The sequence below is a fragment of the Nyctereutes procyonoides genome, unplaced genomic scaffold (assembly GCF_905146905.1).
Source record: "Nyctereutes procyonoides isolate TBG_1078 unplaced genomic scaffold, NYPRO_anot_genome, whole genome shotgun sequence".
Classification (NCBI taxonomy): domain Eukaryota; kingdom Metazoa; phylum Chordata; class Mammalia; order Carnivora; family Canidae; genus Nyctereutes; species Nyctereutes procyonoides.
In genome coordinates, this window is record NW_026575049.1 from 68,893,653 (window position 1) to 68,913,527 (window position 19,875).

Below are 19,875 nucleotides of genomic sequence, written 5' to 3' on the forward strand. Positions count from 1 at the left end.
GTCTGAGAATTAGGCTAATAACAGGGAACATAGTCTAATTAAAGCTGTGGCCCAGCCCAAGCTCAGCCTAACTCAAGGAGGAATCTAAATAATCAGTGCCCACCCTACCCCCAGCTCCCAAAGAGAGTACACTGCAGTGAATGAGCAAAGCAAGTCCATATTGTACCTAAGTTTCCACTGCTTTTTTCTTTCTTTTTAAATATACAATGCTGAAACACAAATGAAAAGATAATGAGGCATGGGGGAAAAGCAGGGAAATGTGACCCATAATCAAGAAAAAACACAGTAATGAAAGCAAACCAGATCATTCAATGGTTGGAATTCCTAGACCAGGACTTAAGGCAACTATTGTAAACATGTTAAAGGATTTACAGGAAAAGGTGAGTATAATGGAGACATGGGCTATCAGAAAGAAAAAAATAAAAGAGAAGAAAACTCTAAAGAACCAAGTGAAAACTATGGAACTGAAATAGAGTATCTATAGAAAAGGGATTGATGAACTTAAAAACAAGTTAATGGAAATTATCTAAACTGAAAAAGACAGAAAAATGATCAGGGTGGGAGAGCGGGGAGACGAACCAGCCCTTCTGATTTGTGGGATAATAGCAAGTGGCCTAATATATGTATAATTGGAATACTGCGTGCAGCATTCTGCAGACAAATCCAAAATGCTCCAAGAACTCCAGACAGGACAAATACAAAGAAAAACGTCATCTGAGTGCAAAGTAGATGAAGTTTTGAAAACCAGAATAAAGAGATAATCTTTAAAAATAGGGAGGGTGACACCTGGGTGGCTCAGCGGTTGAGCACCTGCCCCTGGCTCAGGGCATGATCCACGGTCTCAAGATCGAGTCCCACATTGGGCTTCCTGCCTGGAGCCTGCCTCTCCCTCTGCCTATGTCTCTGCCTTTCTCTCTCTGTCTTTTATGAATAAATAAATAAAATCTTAAAAATAATTTTTTTAAATAAAAATAGGGAGAAGGGAAAGACTTATTACAAAGAGAGGAGCAACATTGAAAATCACTTAACTTGTCATCAGAAAAAAAAGACAAACAACTCAGAAGACAAGAGATTGATTTCTTTAAAAAGATGAAAGGAAATAAAGACAACTTAGAATTCTATATCCAAAGAAAATATGCTTAAAATTGCAGTTAAAAATTAAGATATTTTTAGGGAAAAAAACAAACAGAGAAAGTCATCCCCAGCAAACCTGCACTACGAAAAAACAACTGCTCATGGAATTCTTCAGGCTAAAGGAAAATGGTACCAGATGTAAACTAGATCTTCAAAAAAGGAAGGAGAAATAATAGAAATGATAAATATTTTCTTAATTTTGTGAAAAGGTCTTTGTTTAAGACCAATATAATACTTGCATTTTGGAATTTATTAAGTATATAAAAGAACATATAACAGCAATAGCATAAAGGAAGAGTCAGATGGAATAGACTATTAAAGCTTTCTTTCGTTTTCTGAGAAGCGGCATAATGTGTTAAAATAAGGATGGATACTGTAATCCACAGAGCAACCGCTATAGACAGGATGTTACTACAGATCCTACAGATGTTAAAAGATAATGAAGAGATATTGTAAACAATGTAATGGAAAGATATTCAGCAATATAAAGGAAAGGAATATCTGTACATATTGCTCTATTATAAATTACAGCTCACTAAAAATATATATATAGAAAAGGATATTTGGTTCAGCATGCACGTCAGTATCGTCAATCATTTTGGCCTATCCTTAAGTAGAAGTCCCAAAGAGGCTATGATTTATATACGCCATAAACAAATGATTAGAGTTAGTTGTAAAACGAGTCCAAACATAGCAGTGAAGTGTCTTTGATTAATCTATGATCTTTGGTTCTGTTCACCCATGTTTTTGGTAGTCAGCGTCTGGAGTCCTAAGGCCATCTGGAAATGTACTAAATGCAGCATTAGTGGGAACAAGTAGTGATGTGTGTTTACAATATAAGTTGAAACTCCAAGGCCACCAACTGCCAGACATTTGAGAAAAGACCCAATTCCACAGAATTGGAAGCTCTTTTACTAAGAGGCAATAAGTCGACAATGTAGAGCTGATGTTGGGTTATTCTGGGGTGGCCGCGGCGGTGGAGATTGTTTTATAGGCTGAAAATGTGGTAGACATTGCACAACCCCAAGGAGGATTTCACAGTAGAAACATCAGTAGGATACTTAGGAGAAAAGCTTGTCCAATGAAGTGCTTCTTGACATGCTTATGTGTGTTCATCCTTTAATGTTTTCATCAGCAAGTATTATCAAAATGTCACATCACAACCAGAATCCCAGGAAGTAATCTTCGTGAAGTGTAGGAAATTTCCCAGGGCCACCGAAAGTCCAGCAGACCCTGTGACCGGTTCTCCCACCCCCTACCCCTACAAACCAGGGCAGTGCTGGGGGCACGGTGCCTGCTTAGTAAGCAGCTGTGGAGATGAATGGGTGGATGCACGCATGCATCCAAGCTGGAATCATTAATTCAACAACAAACTATCTACTCTATGCCCACCACTAAGTCTCACAGGGATTGTACAAGAAACACAAGACCTGTGGCCTGAAAACCCTTCACTTCTACGTAGGAACATTGGCAGACATGTGAAACCACCAAGGAAAACAGGAGATTCTTTATTAACAGCGTCCTTGTAGGATTCCCTGCCTCTCTCATTTCCCAGGATTATAACATTTCATTTGGTAATAACCAAGTCCTCAGAGAGGTTCTTATCACCCCCCCTTTAAAAGATCTTTCTCCTGGTTTTCTTCTGTTTCTAAGAGAGCATTAAAAAAAAGGCCTTTATTAATAGTTCTGTTGTCCCAGAATTAAAAAAGACCCACCATTCCCATGAAACCATCTGTTTTGTTTGCTTAGATGTTGTGGGTGCTTAGAGAAGGGACAGGGAGTAGGGAGGTGGGGCCATAAGTCATTTGATCTTTTGACGAAGAAGGGTGCTATATGGAGAGGGTTGTGAGCACTGCTTGGGACTAGGGAGTTCCTATGTTGCCAGGCACAAAATATCAAGCAGAAATATATTTTCCAAAAAAACAGCCTTTGCTTGTTCTGGTACCAAGAAAATAGAAAACTCAAGAAAATAGTTGTAAAGAAAAGGAAATAGGCTTAGAGAAAACACCCCCGTTCCCAGACTTTATTTGGCAGAGAAAAAATACAGGGAAGCCAAGGAACCTTTACCACACCCCCAATATGCCTTTTTTTAACCCTCTTTTTTTCTTTTCAGCTTCAGTCTCAACAAAATATTCCAATTTCAGTGCTGCCAAAACGTCCCAACTTTGCAAAGATAAGGCCACATTTGCTTTTCTTCTTTACATTTACTTTTAACGCCCAGTCTCTTCTCACCTAATTGTCGGAAATTAGCCCCCTCGTCCTTAGTGCGCCCAGCTATTCCAAAGTGTTCGCCGGGCCACCCCCGTGTGCTCAGGAACAGACCCCCATTTCCCTGTCCCGACCTCCTTCTCCAGCCTCTGCCTCTTGCTACCGTGCCACTGTCATTACCCTCTCGAAACTGCTGATGCACAGGGCAATGCCACCCTCTGGCAGGTGACGGATAATGCCAGCCTCTCCCTTCCCAGGGGTGGCGGCGGGGAGGGACACTGCTTTCGCCTCTATCCCTCCTTCTGAGGCACAGATATGTATACCCTTTCTTGTCACCAAACAACAGAGTGAAGATTAAACCGCGCCTTTTGATAGGGTTTATTGAAATGTTGTTGGGGGTGATATAAAGAGGCACAACACACAGAATGGTTTCTAACCACCACATGGGCACAGATCTAGGATCAATTGTCAGGTCGGCCTCTGGCTGGCCTCCCTCCAAGGGGCCAAGCGAAGCTCATCCCTGCCCCCAAGACTGACTTCTTCTTAGGATGATTAACTCCTTCGGTCAATATTGATTGTTTGTTCTAGTCCAAGTAGCGTAGTAGGCACAGAAGACAGCGCGGGCCCAAACAGACACGGCCCAGCCCTCGTGGAGTTCAGAGTCTAGATCGGGTGCGGGGGATGGCCAAACAAATCATCACGTAGTCAAATGTTAGGAGTTACAGAATGTCCTACGTGCTCTGAAGCTCAACTTGGTGGGCGCCATGAGAAAGTCTAACTGAGGGAGTTAGTCCGACTAGGGGAAGTCAAGTAAGGCTACTTGAACCAGTTGGCATTTAGGTTGGGATCGAAGGCCGGGTGAGAGTTAGCCCCAGGTGAAGAGTTGGGCAGTGATAGCCCCAGGCCACGGGGGCAGGGATGGCAGGTGTGAGGGGCCTGTTGGAGACGACCCACGGGGCTCCAGTGATGACAGTGGGGCGGAGTGGCACAGGTGAGGCCGGGCAGGGAGGCAGACGAGCCACCCCGTGTCGGCGCTGGAAGGCTGGCAAGGGTTTCAGATGTATACGGGGTGTAGCCAACTGCTGTCGGGGGCTGCGGAGCGGGAGAGTGAAGGGCATGTGTCTGGGTCTGTATTTTGGGAACATTGTGACAGCCACGTGGAGGATGAATGGAAGGAGGGTGAGAGGACAGTCCAGAGATAGCGAGCGACTGCCTCAGTGGCCCGAGCAGGAGCTGGTGGTGGGGTGATGGCTCGGGCACGGCCTTGGCGGGCGAGAGAGAGGAGTCGCCGGCTTCCCGGGCAGCCTAGGGTAGACCTAGGGGACTTGATGACAGATTATGGGGGGGAGCGGAGGGAGAGGGGACAGTGAAGGCAGAGGGTCCGGGAAGCCTTCCCGTTCCTGATGGGCAGCTGGGCACGAGGCCTGGTGTCGAGGCGCGGGCAGGAAAAGGAGGCCACAGTCAGGACGGTCCCAAAGCCTGAGCTACTGGGTCTGAAACGCTGCGCTTGAGAAGCATCAGCAGCCCCGGCTGGGGACGGGCTCACGCGAAACCCTCCTCAGTTTGTCTTTGAAAACGTCTAACAACTTGGCGGTCCAGCTGCCCCATTACATCAGTTGGTTTGTTTTTTGGGTTTTTTTTTTTTTAAAGATTTTACTTATTAAAGAGAGAGAACACAAGTAGTCAGGGCAGGGGCACAGAGGGGCTGAGCAGGGAGCCGGATTCGGGGGCTCGATCCCAGGACCCCAGGGTGACACCCTGAGCCGAAGGTGGACGCTTAATTGGCTGAGCCACCCAGGCGCCCCCCATTACATCAGTTTTAATGGAAGGTTAACCTTGCGCTGGACTCCCCCCCCCCCCCCCCACCAAGCAGTTACCCTTGGGTTTATTCGGATAAAACAGTCACGAATTTTGCCCGTTCATTCAAGGGGAAACCGTTTATCACAGTGATTGCAACAGGGCCTCTGGGGTCCAGTTCAACCGCTGCCACTTAGTAGATAGTTGGGGGGCTTCGGGCGGGTCCCTTAGCCACTCTGTGACTCAGTTTCCTTGTCTGTGAAACGGACACTCCCTCCAAGAGCTCTCGTGAGGTCCGGGTGGATCAGTCACAGGTGGCTGTTGCTAACGGGGCACATGGGAGCGTTCAGACGGAGTGAGCCGTGAGCCCCGGTCCTCATGAACCGGTTGTTCCGGAAGCCTCCCGCTCCCCCAGCACTGACCTGAGGAGGGGCTGCTGCGCACAGTAGAGTCAGCTCGGCCGAGCTCAGGTCTCTGCTCTCCTGCCTAGTGTCTCCGAACCCACACTTCTCTCCTGGCCTGAGGGCAGTCGTGCGCGCCTCGGCCGTCCTGACCCCAAATCCAAGCTCCCGGAGCAGGGCCTTGTGCTCAGTAGAAGCCCAGGAAATGCTGGGTGCTTCTTACTCGAGCAGCCTCCCCTCCTCACCCCGTCACTACAGAGCCCCCCACCCGCCCCCATGATAGAAAGGTAAGTGCAAACGCTTCCATAGGCTCATGGGTCATGAATGAGGTTGATGTTTTTCAGAAATTAACTGTCTTTGGGGGCGAGCTGTGGAGCTCTTTAAAAGGAGGCACGTGCATGTGACATCTTAGGTCCCAGAGGGAGCGGGCCACCAAGATTCTCTTGGGTCCCCAGACCATTGGCATCTCCCAGCACCAGCGGGGCCTCTCCCAGTGCCAGGACCCACTTCCTCTTCCTGCCTCCACCCCAAGCAACCGAGTAAGAAAACACAGGCCCGCCCACAGGAAACCCTGCCGGCGTCCTGGAAAGCGTGCCCGGCCCGAGCTCTGGTTTTCAGAGCTGACCACTCGGTTTCCTTCGACACATCAGTGCGGGTGGCACAGTTCCCTCCAGCCCCTGCCCCAACCCCCATCGGTCCTCGTGGTGGCCTTGCCCCGGCTTCTGGGTCCTCGCCTCTTGCCGGCTCGCCAGGGCTGTTTGCATTGTGGTATAAAGTTGCCTGAGTTGTCGCGTCCTCCTGCAGGAGCAGCTGGATTTTAGGAGTCATTGCCAATGTAGCATGAAAACTTCGAGGGCACCAGGGGGGCTCAGCAGTGGAGCGTCTGCCTTCGGCTCAGGGAGTGAGCCCGGGGTCCCAGGATCGAGTCCCACGTCAGGCTCCCTGCATGGAGCCTGCGTCTCCCTCTGCCTGTGTCTCTGCCTCTCTCTGTGTCTCTCATGAATGAATACATAAAATTTTAAAAAGAAAAAGGAAAGAGGGATCCCTGGGTGGTGCAGCGGTTTGGTGCCTGCCTTTGGCCCAGGGCGCGATCCTGGAGACCCGGGATCGAATCCCACGTCGGGCTCCCGGTGCATGGAGCCTGCTTCTCCCTCTGCCTGTGTCTCAGCCTCTCTCTCTCTCTCTCTGTGTGACTATCATAAAAATAAAAAATAAAAAATAAAAAATAAAAAAAAAGAAAAAGGAAAGAAAGAAAACTTTGTCCTGTTAAGAGTTGGAAAGCTCTTGCAGGTGGACATTCTGCAAAAGGGTCCTTTCCCCTGAGATTTCACGTATCCTGCACTGTGGCTGGGCCTAAGTGGATTATGTACCGCAAAGACTGTCCCTCTAATGGGCTCTTGGGGGATCGTGGGGGATCATGGCAGGATCCACCAACAAAGATTAACGCGCACGTCTTTGCACAGCAAAGTGTAAAATGCTCTACCGAGACTAACAGGCTGTCTTTGGATTTCAGGGAACAGATTCGTCAGGGCCTAGAGGAGCTGCAGAAGGTCCTGCCGGGAGGAGACACTTACATGCATGAAGGATTTGAAAGGGTAATTTTCAAATGGTTTTCAACTCTGAATAGAGTGGGATAGGGAAACGTCAACCCCAGGATGGCCAAGGAGACACGGCACGTGTAACTTGCCCAGGAGGAAGAAAGTCAAAACCATTTTCCCACAAGCTTGTGCACGCGTGACCCTAACCAAGAGAAGTGAATGCCCTTGCTCCCTGCCAGACACCGATACAGGGCTTGTTAGCTAATGCGTGGCCGACACGCAGGGATCGCGCCACGCCCCGGCCCCCGGCACTTCCAAGGTAGACCTTTCTAGAGGGGACGTGAGTGGTTGGGACAGAATGTCAGTGACATCAGTCTTAAGGAAAACAAGTCCCAGTCCGTGAGAAGTAAAGCATGGATCCATGTTCACATGTGTGTTCGTTAAATGTCGGGGTAACCCCGGATGAATGCCGTGGATCCACATTCGAGCCCAGCCTGGGCCAATTACATAAGGAATCAGGGCTGAACCAGCCTACAAACCCAGGCCGGGCCAACGCCCGCCACGGTAGCTGGGATCGCAGACGGTGGCTACGGGGCTAATGTCTCTCCCGTGTGTTTTTCAGGCCAGCGAGCAGATTTATTATGAAAACAGTCAAGGTAAGACTATAGTATGAATTGTCAAACTTTGTTTCCCCTGTGTTTGCTTCTGAAAGAGCGCCTCGGTAATTTCACATTTCATAAGGTGTAGGTGGTGTTGCCCATAACCCTCCGCACCTCGTCGCCAAGAAGAAATGGATAGATGACACGTACCAGGTCAAATCCTACTGTTCCGCTGATGCCAAAAAAAGTTACATAAAAGTAATGAAGAGCCCATGATGGGCCACGGCCTATAATGCCCGTGAACAGCTCTGCATGTTGAATTCATTAAATTAATAAGTATTTGGATGGGCTAGTGAAGTCTTGGATTTTCATGTCGAATTTAATTTTTTTTGTCCTTGCCCAAGCTCCAAGCCCCTTCATTACTGTGATTGGAGACGATATTAAGATTAAGATACCAGTGCGGTTTTAAGTTTGCTGCATTTAAATGGAGGGAAAAATGCATACAGTGGACTTCACAGAGAACTTGCATATAGAAAATATGCTTCTTATTTTAAGTTCAGCTGTTCTCACTATTATTACAGCGTCTCTCATGGATAGCCTCTCTTTATTCGAGGCAAATCTTTTAAAAAAATATTTTATTGATGATCCCTGAGAGACGCAGAGAGAGAGAGGGCAGGGACACAGGCAGAGGGGGAAGCAGGCTCCATGCAGGGAGCTCGACGTGGGACTCGATCCTGGGGCTCCAGGATCACGCCCTGGGCTGAAGGCAGGTGCTCAACCGCTGAGCATCCAGGCGTCCCTGAGGCAAATCTTTTGAAGAGATTCCGTATTATAGTGAGGATTTTTCTCCTGGGCCCATAGAGGTCTACTGCCCATGTCCTCTCAACTCCAGCAAATAGAACAGACCCAGTATGGACACTAATGCTTATTAATACCAACCAACCATCAGCAATGTTCCTAGAATTCTAAAAAATCACTGGAAGAGTTTCTAGAAGGTTTTCCCAGCTGGTTTAATAACTTCCAATCAGCTGGTAAATCGTGGTGACTCTGTCCTTGCTCAGTCCTCCAAGGGGGATGTGTATGGTCAACTACGGCCTGTGAGGAGGACTCCTGAACAGCCCAGGTAGTAGAGTCTCCCCCCAGGCCTCAACCTCAGTCACCCAGACTGTTAACAGAAAATCACAGAAATTTGATTCACTGGATCTACTCCCAGCTGTCGGTCCAATGACCCTTCCAGCAGGTTTGGCCATTTTTTGAGAGAAGACTGAGAAACCCGCAAACAATACCTACTCCCCCCCAGAGTCTGTCCCCACAGATGCATCCTCCTTCATCTGGAGGTGCTTCTAGTCCCCAAAGAAAAGTTGCTGGTTTTCATAATATTGACCTCGGGGGGTTGAGCTTACGAGACATCAACACCCAGGACTTGAGAGGGGGTTTCCCCGAGTGCGGCACGATGGACTGAGTGGGTCTGTGTTGTGTTGAGCAGGATACAGGACGGCCAGCGTCATCATTGCTTTGACCGATGGGGAGCTCCATGAAGACCTCTTTTTCTATTCAGAGAGGGAGGTAAGCGATGGCCTGGCCTGTATCTAACACAGACTTGGAAGCAGGGCTCCTTTCTCCGAAAATGGGCTGCAATCTTGCTACTCAGACAACGTGCTAGGTGTTCTTTGTAAAACCCCTGGGTAAAATAGTGTCTCCTATGGAAAAAAAAAATGATAATAATTCATTTTTTTAAAAGCAAACTCTCACGTCTTCCACACGGTAGATGTTTCTCCCCCTTTCAAACTATTTGCCCGTGACTCTGTGTCTTAAGGGATAGAAGTTGCCTACCATGACTTTATTGAGAGCGCTCTATTTGTCTAGCAGTTTTGAAATAGCATATATCACTTTTCAACGAAAACATTGGGGCCGTTTTTCCTCCATTTCTGCTATGGACAGGAGAAGGGGAAAGAGTTACTTGAACTATGTAAGAGCCAGCCTTGTCCGAACGTATTAATCACCGAGATTCTCACCCTGAGAATCAAAGCTGAATATTAATTGGTAGCAAGATAACTTGTAATCACGCCTGCGGTGCGCCTTCTTCCTTTTCTTCATGGTCTCAGATAGAACACTCCTCGCAGCAAGTGAAGGAATTCTCTCTACGTGAAGCTTTCGGTTTGTATAGTTTCAGAAAAAGAGGTTTATTTAGGAATTGAAAGGTAGTGTTTATATTTAGGAAATCCTTTCCTTTCTAGTCTGACATTTGGGCCAGTTCACCACTACTGATGACACGACAAAGGCTCATTGGGGCCACGTTAGAAAGAAGCACAGTAAGGGAAGGGACGGGCGGCGAGGAAGGAGATGCTGGCCCCAGGGGAGGAGGTAACCAGCGCGTTATACTCACCTCCAGCTCTTGAGTAGTATTTCATTTAAATTCAGCTCCCTTGGCAAACAAGTATTCATTCATTCACTCATTCATTCATTCAGTGTTAGATGAGAGCTCAGCATGTGCTGGGCACGTTGCCTGATACCAGGGAAGCAGGTGAGGAAGACACGCTGGCTGCGTCCGTGGTGCTTACCGTGGATGGTGGAATGATGCTGGCAAAGGGCGTGAGAAAATGATATAGGTAGACAGGCGGCTTCTCCCCTACCCCTAACGAGTACAAATCGTTCTCAGTGGGGAAACACAAACTTCAATGTGACAGACCCTGCGTGAGCATTGGGAAAACCCTATATTCCCATATTCTAGAGTTGAGACTGACTGACTATATGATGGGAATGCAACATAGCTTATTTTGGGTGCTGAGCAACAGTCGAATAAAGATCCTAATAAGGAAATAACTGAATATGAAATAAATGATGGATGTCAGAGGCTTAAAATATGGGTTAGTAGAAAAGAATTTTAGGTATGGCACATACAAACTTGGAAAAGCATTTGGAGTGCCAGTGCCAAGAGAAGGGGGCTTTCTGACAAAGAAAGCTAACACTCAAGATATATAAAGATATATACAAGATATATAAAGAAATGAATCTTTCCATTTTTGATAATCCTATATAAAGCCTAACTAGAGGGAGAGTCACAGAAGTCATTACAGATAAGGCTGGAGCTCGATTGTGCCTAGAAGTTTGTCTTGTCCTTAAAACAGCAGGGCAGATTTTTAGGATTTAGGGAAATATATATATATATATATATTTCTGTTTCTTCTAAAATTCAGTGTTTCAGAATGTTTCAGTCTCAGTCACAAGTGCGTTTGAGTACTAAAGTGAGGGGTGGGGGAGAAACAATTCAAATCAATATGCATACATAGAGCACCTACTACATGTTTGCACTCATTTATTAAATGTCTACCATATATTCCAATGATTTCCAATTTTAGTTTTCTGTTCTGAAACATGGAAGAACCTGGAAATAAGATATCAGAGCCTTTAATAAGTCAAATATTAAAACCAAGCCAAAACCTAGATGTTATTCATTATGTTGCCTTCTTAATCCTTCATTGTAGGGCAGGTCATTGGTTCGCTTACTCAAATAGAGACCATAATTCCCATACCGCTAAACCATTGTTTTCTGTGGGGCTGAAAAAGCCTTATTCGCAAAGGGGTGCTGATATTTATAAGCTTCCGCATCGTTCTAGGCCTTGTATAAGGAGCTCTGAATATGTTATCTCACTGAATCCTCGACCTTTACAGAGCAAAGCCAAACCCAGGTACTTTGGGTCCCAAAGGCCCCATCTTTTCTATTACACTTTGCTGCTATTACGAAGGAAGAAAAGTATGTCAATAAAAATTCTTCAGAGGAATAGAATAATCATTTCCCCCAGAATATTTTCTTTAAAGATTTTATTCATTTTTATTTTAGAGAGAGAGCAAGGAGGGGAAGAGAGAGGGAAAGTGAAGGAACCCCAAGCAGGCTTGATGTCAGGACCCTGAGATCCATGACTGGAGCCGAAATCACGAGTTGGATTCCAAACCCACCGAGCCACCCAGGCGCCCCCCGCCTCCCCGCACCAATATTTAATAAGACTTATCCTGGCCTACTTTTCCCTTTTCTTCCCCTCATCTTTCAAATCCCTTCATTAAGACTCTACTTCTATGGGTCTTTCTCAACACTTCCCGTTAGGCTACTCACTCCCCTCGGGTCCCTCATACATCGTGTTAGAATGTGATGTTTCCAGGAGGGTGAGCTCCTTGGGAACAGGGATTGCCCTCTCCATTATGGTGCTTGGCACATAGTAGGTGCTCAATAAGAACCTGATCATGGAAGTTAGTCTGGTTAATCCAAAAGGAGTATATTCGCCACTCCTCTGTCTAATGGCTTTTCTTCCTTGACCCAGGCTAACAGATCCCGAGATCTTGGTGCGATTGTTTACTGTGTCGGTGTGAAGGATTTCAATGAAACACAGGTATGGTCATGGATTTCCTCAGCTTTGGAAGCATACGAAGCTTGCGAATGATAGAGAACATGCGTATTCGGGGCAATATCCCTGACACACCCCTGAAATAGGTTTTTTTTCTATAAACGTTGAGTATTCAAGAATTATTGAATATGTAAGGGACATGAAGCCAAGCCAATGCACTTGGGGGCCATGAACACAGACTATCCAGGTGGTATCTTCCTTGGTAGATGTCAAATGGCCAAGGTGTCAAAACAGATCTGAATAAAATTAGAAAACTTGACTTTTTTTTTTTTTTTGTCATTTCATTTAATGAATCAAATTTTGCTTAAATGTCAAACATCCCTTTTCTCCTATTAGAAATTCAGTGCATTTTCAATAAAAAAATAAATATATAGTTAGCCCTTGAACAGTGCAGGGCTTAGGGGTATCAGCACCTCTGCACAGTCGAAAATCCACGGACAGCTTTTGACTCCCCAAAAACTGAACTATTTTTTTTTTTTTAAAAAAAACTGAACTATTAATGGCCTACTGTTGACTGGAAATAACATAAACAGTTGATTAGCGCATATTTTGTATGTTATATGCATTATATACTGCATTCTTATAACAAAGTAAGCTAGACAAAAGAAAATGTTATTAAGAAAATCATAAGGAAGAGAAAGTACATTTACGGTATTATATTGTATTTATTTTAAAAAATCTGTGTGTAGGCGGACCCGCTTAGTCCAAACCCATGTGGTTCAAGGGTGAATCATAATTGGCAAGTGGGCAGAAAGTATGTTCAAGTATAGATATGCAAATTGTGGAATTTTGCTAACAACCTATATAAACGCTCCTCAGTGTAGTTCATAATTCCTTTTTGTTTTAATGATATGAGACAGTGCTTATGTTATTGAGTGAATAAAATAGGGTTACAAAACGGGAACAGTCTGAGTCCATGTTTATAATAAATGTGTATATTTGGGTAGGGAAAGTACAAAAGGCTACATAGGATATCAAATTAATAATAGAAAAAATGATGGATGATAGATAGATGAGTTTTCTTTTTAAAACTCCTGGGTTTTCTGAAACTTCCCATTGATTATGTGTTACTTTTGCAATCGGTGAAAGTCCTGGCATTGACCATGACTGTGGCAGTCACAGAAATATAGAGATTTGGAGTAGAAAAGTCCACAGATCAGATTCTTCTTTCTCCTGTCCCCGGCTCCATAAAGCAGGAGAGCCAAACCAATTGCAAGAGCCCTCGCCTCAATGAACAATTTGAGCGAAAGGTAAGGGTCTCCATTCACTGGCCTCGCCCAACACCAAAGCTTAAATTTATTTTTAAACTCGCTCTGAAAGGAAACCTGAGCCTGTTTGATTCAAATACAGTTGCCAACAGAAATTTGAGTGAATGGGAGAAAAATGAGCCAATGGCCTGCCCCCAAATCCATAAATACATCAACCCAGGCCAACTGTTCATCTGAGCAATCTTACCTCTGCTCCCAAGGAGAAAAGTATTAAAACAAATGTGAAAGCTGGAGCCGACCCTCTAGGCCTGCTCCAGAGGCCGCTGGTAAGCTCATTATAACTGAGGGCTCTTCAGTGAGGCCCAAGGCCTCTCAAGTTCCTCTGGGTTCTCAAAGTAGATGGAGCCCCCTGGACCTAAATGCTCTGCGGCCAAGCCTGACACATCGCCATGTGTGTTTGTGTGTTCGCTGTGTTCTCAGCTGGCCCGGATCGCGGACAGTAAGGACCACGTGTTTCCTGTGAATGACGGCTTTCAGGCCCTGCAAGGCATCATCCACTCGGTGAGTAGAGCGCTTCTTCTAAAGAGAGCACTCTCTGCCCCCCGATCCACTAAAAGGTCCCCAGCGCCACCCCCCCCCCCCCAGGCTGGTGTTCTCTGCTGGAGACAACATTCCTTCCTGTATCTTTGTTATCTGCCCTTTCTCACTTCTCCCTCCTGCCTCTCACATGTTTGTTATTTTCATTCTCCCTGTGCCAACTTTACCCTACAAGGTAAACTAAACATGGCAGGGGACCCTGCTGTAGCAGCAAGCCAAGCTTCAGGTGGCTCCGGTTCTCATACTGGAAACACCAGTGGACGGTGTGCACTTGACCTTAGCTTTCCCAACCGTGACTGAATGCAAGCTGCCTTCTAGAGCATTTGCAGGTTCAATCTGTTTCTCTTGACCATCAGAGGGACTTTCAACCAACGGTTCTTTACCTTGGCTGCCTTTTGGGGTCATCTGGAGCAGGATTTTCAAGGTCTTCCCAGGTGACTTTACTGGAACCACAGCTTTAGACCTACAGTCCCCAAATATGAGGACTTCATTGTTCTCTGGGGTTTGCAGTCACCATCCCTTCTTTCCACCCCAAACTGGGGTGGATGGAACAATCCTTCCCACACAAATGGGTTTTTTGTTTTTTTGTTTTTTTGCCCCCGTTTCCTATGAGTGAGCAGGATACTGGCTTCCATTGCCTCTCTTTTCCACCTTCCATACATAGGCCAGGCTCTTGGTCCAGCTGGATTATAAGATGATGCCGGTCTTTAAATAAAGCTCCAGCCAGAAGGCCGTATGTGTGCCGCACCTGTACTGAGGTCCAGGAGCATTGTCTCCTTTACCTTCAGGTTTTGTGATTAGGCAGACGGCCTGTAGTTTCGCCAGTAGAAGCTCAGGAGGCTCCAGACTCAGGGTTCAGGATGCAAAGTTAGAGCTCAGAGGACATTATCCCCTTCAGATGTCAAGGGAGTCTTAACCCAGGGGTTACCAGCCAGAACCAGCATCTGCCCAGCCTCCCCCGGCTGACCTAGGAAACCTCCAATGTGGCTGTACCTTCATGCCCCCTCTCCCTCCCTCCAAGGTTTTGCTAAGACCCCTTGCAGCGTGAGAAGAACTTTTGTAGTGAAGAATTCTCATCCCAGAATTTAAGTGCTGGCCCAACGACTTAACCATTTTTAGATCCTCGGATGAGTTATCTCACTTGTTTCCTCATTTGTAAAAGGGACTGATAGTAAGACTCACATCACAGCCCTGTTTGAGGATTATAAGAGGTAACACTGGTGAAATTACCTAATATCCTTCCAGGCACATAATAGACACTCAAGACATCTGAATTACTTCCTCTTTTACTTTCCTTCCCCATCATATAATGGACATTAATATCAGTTTTCCCCAATCCTCTAGATTTTCTTCAATATACTTAAAAATCACCTGGGAACCTTGTTTACAATACCAGTTCCCAGGCCCCATCACCAAGAGACTCTATTCCAGACAGTAGGAGATGGTGCCCAGGAATCTGCATCTTTTAAATCTGTTTTGTTGTTGTTGTTGTCATAGAGTAAATGTCCCAGGTGCACTTTCAGAACGTTGATATATGTGACCTTACGTTTTCAGAATTGTGAAAACTAATCTCACTTCAGTTTAGGAACTCCTACCTAAATATGCATAGATGATGGGTCATCTTATTCAAGATGTGTTTGTTTGCAAGAGACAGAAACCAACTCAGACTGCTTTCACCAGAGAGTGGCAATTATAGAGAGAGAGAGAGAAAGAATGAGAATTATCAGATCCTCAGGGGGAGGGACCCTTGCTCCAAATAATTTCTGGGAGCAGTGTGTGGCATACTTGACAATGTAAACAATAAGAATGGCTATAACCATATAAAACAATGGTGCAAAACATGATCTGGGGCTGATCATGAAGCTCAGAGGTAGATTATTGTGGGCTGGAGCCTTCATGAGAAAGTGGGACAGACCTGAATCCATAAAAGACCAAGGTGGAGTGAAGAGTAGCACCAGGGAAGAGATGACATGACCCCAGCTCAAGAGCAGGAAAAGGGAAAAGCATACTCCAAGGAGAATAATAATAATCCCCATCCGTCTGTGGGGGGAGTTTGGGTAAAGGATCAGGAGTAATTAGACATCGGTCTGGAACCAAACTGATAAGACCCTTGAATGGGTTTTGATTCCAACTTCATGGGTATCATCACTGAAAACTTTGGAACATCTAAGTAGTGATGTTTAAGAAGAGAATCTGATGGCAGAGTCACGTATGAAATAAGAAAAATGAGGCAGGAGCCTCCTGCAGCCTGAGGCTAGTGCACAGTCTTGCCTTCAGATGGCGGGAACCTGAACAGGGACAACCCTTACCTGTTCAAAGGTTCTATGAGCCGTGTCCCCACATCAGTCAAAAGGCAGTTCCTACCCAATAATTAGAATCATTTTATCTCCATACACTGGTGTGAATATTTCTTCCTTAGCAACTCCAGCTCGACCTGAGCCCAGATGTTTGGAAAGCTCTTCCCACCCCCCCAAATGGAAATAACTCCAATGATGTTTAAGGAATTTCAGCAAAGTGGTCTCTCAAAAACTGGAAAAAAAATAATAATTTGAGATTCCAGTCTCCAAACTTGAGCTGAATGATAACATTCTTACGAGCTTTTATCTGGGAGTTATACTCGTGGTTTTGATCCTTCCAGCACTTGAAACCCATGTTTATGGCCGTCGTTAATTCGTTTGCTTGGACAGAGAAACAGGGACAAAGCGCAGCAGGGCTCGTCTTTCTCAAGTCAGACAGAAATAATTATGGCCTAAAGTTGGCTATTTTTAAGAAGTAGGTTCATTTCTCCTCTGGATACTGAAAAGAAAGCTCCTGTTCCTCCCCTCCCCCCACCCATCTGAAGCATCTAGTCCAGCTTGTTCCCATGGATGTTGTTTTGTGGCTGGTTATTTTCTCATAATAAGATAGGGCTGGGCTTAATTATCCCAAATAGGAGTACAGAACAACTCTCAACAGGCTCAGATGGTTCTTAAGGTTTTTAGCCCATAATGACCTATGTTTAAATCCCAAATCAAGATGGAAGAGCCAATATTTGCTTTTTTATCCAGTACTCATTGAAAACCTTCTATGGCACACTCTTGCCATTCAGCTGTAAGGAAAGCGATAGAGACCCTGTCCTAGTGGAGCTTATATAATCTAGTGGGAAGGGACATATAAAAACCAGTAAATAAATAAACATATATATTTAAAATTGTGAAAAGTGGGGATCCCTGGGTGGCGCAGCGGTTTGGCACCTGCCTTTGGCTCAGGGCGCGATCCTGGAGACCCGGGATCGAATCCCATATCGGGCTCCCGGTGCATGGAGCCTGCTTCTCCCTCTGCCTGTGTCTCTGCCTCTCTCTCTCTCTCTCTCTCTCTCTCTCTCTCTGTGGGTGTGTGTGACTATCATAAATAAATAAATTAAAATAAAATAAAATAAAATTGTGAAAAGTGGTATAAAGGTTGTAACCAACTACCAAAATTAAGAGCAAAGGGATTGACAAAGACCCAGGCCCCTTTGAAGACATGACCTGAGGGATGAAATCAAGCCTCTGCTGGAGGAGCATGGATAGAACATTCTTGGCAGAGCGCAGCCCTATGATGGAGCATAGCAGAATGAAAGAAGAGCGCTGCTGAAGTGGGGGACGCCAGATGATGAAGTGAGGAGGAGGCGGAGGCTAAATCTTGCGCGGCCTCGAGGGCCACGCTATTTTACTCTCAGGACAGTGGGAACCTGTAGCCAGAGATAGAGTCCGACAATGGAATAACGATGCTCGAAATTAGGACTCTCGGGGCATCTCGAATCACGGCACTTGATCTGTGTCTCCTCCAGATAACAAATAAATAAACACTCAGCCCCAATAGGAATGTTGGCCTGTGAAGACGAAAAATGACAGTGACTTAGGGAGCGTCTGCCGTGTGCCAGCGTTCCTGCTGGGCACTTCCACAGCCACTCTCTGAGGAAGGTCTCATCCCAGTTTTGCAGGTGAGGAAGCTGAGGGGCAGGATGGTGGGAGCAACTGCCCCAGGTCTTCCTCCTCGTAACGGTTGAGTCAGGACGTTGAACCGCGGCCCGCTTCCAGAGATCCTGCTCTTTCCGGAGTATTCGGGCGTGAATGTCTGAGGAAGTGGAAAAGCACCACTGGATTCCCAGGAGCTGAAGATCCAGGGCCTGGAGTCAGCAAATCCCAGAATTCTCGGCTTCCACAAACTGGTTCCTGCGTTTTGATCTTTTCACTGGTCCCCATCGCTCCCTACTCGGCGGGAGAAGCACTTATGTGTTAGATTTGTATAATGTCTTCTCCTTCGTGGCCTTCCCACTTGTTTCCCGTTTTAGTCTCTCAACAGCAGGACACAGGGAAGAGGCAGAAAGAAATCAGCAGCAGCATGGGGCACCTGGGTGGCTCAGTTGGTTAAGCGTCCGACGCTCGATTTTGGCTCAAGACATGGTCTCAGGGTCGTGACCTCAAGCCCCAGGTTGGGCTCTGTTCCCAGGACAGACTCTACTCGAGATTTTGTCCCTGTCCCTCTGCCCCTCCTGCCACTCGCACATGCTCACTTTCTATTAAAATAAATAAATAAATAAATAAATAAATAAATAAATAAATATCTTAAGGGGAAAAAAAGACATCAACAGCTGTGTTTGGGACCAAACATTGTGCCTTTATCCCATCTAATATGATCACATCTTAGCATCATAGCAACCCGGTGGAGAAATGCTGTTATTCCTATTTTACAGATGAAGACACTGAACGTGCGGTAACCTTCCGCAGAGCACGTGGCTCTGAGGGGTGACTCCAGGGCCTGTGCTTTCTCCCGCCTCTGTTTCCTTGGGAAGGTAAAAATACTAAAAGCTACCATTTAGGGAGTTCTGGGGTTCTAGACGCTGAGCGGATCATTTAACGTAGGCGTCTCACCGGATTCTCGTGACCACTGTTTAGCGTGGATGTCGTCGTCCCTTGTACAGAAGTAGATGCCATAAGGACAGAGATCAGCTAGCTTGTCCAGGGCCACGCGGCAGTGAGCAGTGACCCGGAACAGACTAATGCCCACGATGGGAGTGGCCACCGTGCCCCACTCAGTCACGGGCGGAGGCCAGGAAGCAGAGGAGGAGACGCCGAGCACAGAAATGTGCGGTGGCTTGATGGGGTTCACATCGGTGCAGCAGAGGCAACGCCCCAACCCGGAGCGCGGCGGGCGGCAGGGGAGCCCTGGGCCTTCTGCTACCGGGGGGAGCTCGCCTGAAAACACCGATTTCTGCCCGATGGATGGAGTTCCCCCTCCAGGGGAAGCTGGCAGCTCGCCACGGACTAAAGGGAACATCCTTCCTTCCCCATGCCAGGACTCTACCTCTGAGGACGGAATTTCTACTTGCTTTTGCAGAATCGGGTTGATAAATTATAAGACAGACTCTGGGTGGTTGAAAGATTGCAGCCCTTAGAGCCAGTAAAACTGTAAAGGAAGAAACTATTTCTTCGCCTTCCCTTATTGTGGCTTCTTCGGGGAATTTCGAGTGACCGCAACTGGTAGGTATAGCGCCAGCCCTCGAGCGAAAATATGAAGCAAAGGTCCAGCAAGTCTCCTGGGCCTTTGTTTGCTTTTGCAAAAGTGCTGCAGGCAGTGAAACGGGAACCTGCGCGAGGCCTGGTCGGCAGCTTTGAATCCCGACGCTCGGCCTGCTTACCTCGAAGCCCAGGGAGCACCCCCCCCCCCCCGGGTGTGCCACCTGGAGCCAGGCACACTGCCTGCGAGTCGGAGAACCCGGGCGCTGGCACCGAAACCTGTCCCTCCGGGACGGCTTCCCTGGAATAAATATTTCAGCCCGCGTTGGGCTTCCTACCAAGCAGAGGAAAAGCCAGCCCACAGAGCGTCCTGCATGTCCGATCAACGACAGACAGGTATCGAGCAGACACGACTGTATTTGCAAGGATTTCTCACGAGTTCGGGCGTAAACATCCCGGTTCTCAAGGAAGCTGTAAGATCGGCAAAACTGAAGGATAAATCCGTTCCGTGGT

General features: G+C 46.6%; 1 protein-coding gene across 1 annotated transcript in view; it reads left to right on the forward strand.

The window, feature by feature from the left end:
• Window positions 1-19,875, forward strand: part of ANTXR1 (ANTXR cell adhesion molecule 1) — a 197,835-nt gene that overhangs the window by 45,873 nt on the left and 132,087 nt on the right. Inside the window, exons 4-8 of the mRNA XM_055328273.1 lie at window positions 7,054-7,135; window positions 7,701-7,734; window positions 9,164-9,243; window positions 11,994-12,062; window positions 13,766-13,846. Of these exons, the coding sequence (XP_055184248.1) occupies window positions 7,054-7,135; window positions 7,701-7,734; window positions 9,164-9,243; window positions 11,994-12,062; window positions 13,766-13,846 (346 nt within the window). The remainder of the gene's footprint in view (window positions 1-7,053; window positions 7,136-7,700; window positions 7,735-9,163; window positions 9,244-11,993; window positions 12,063-13,765; window positions 13,847-19,875) is intronic.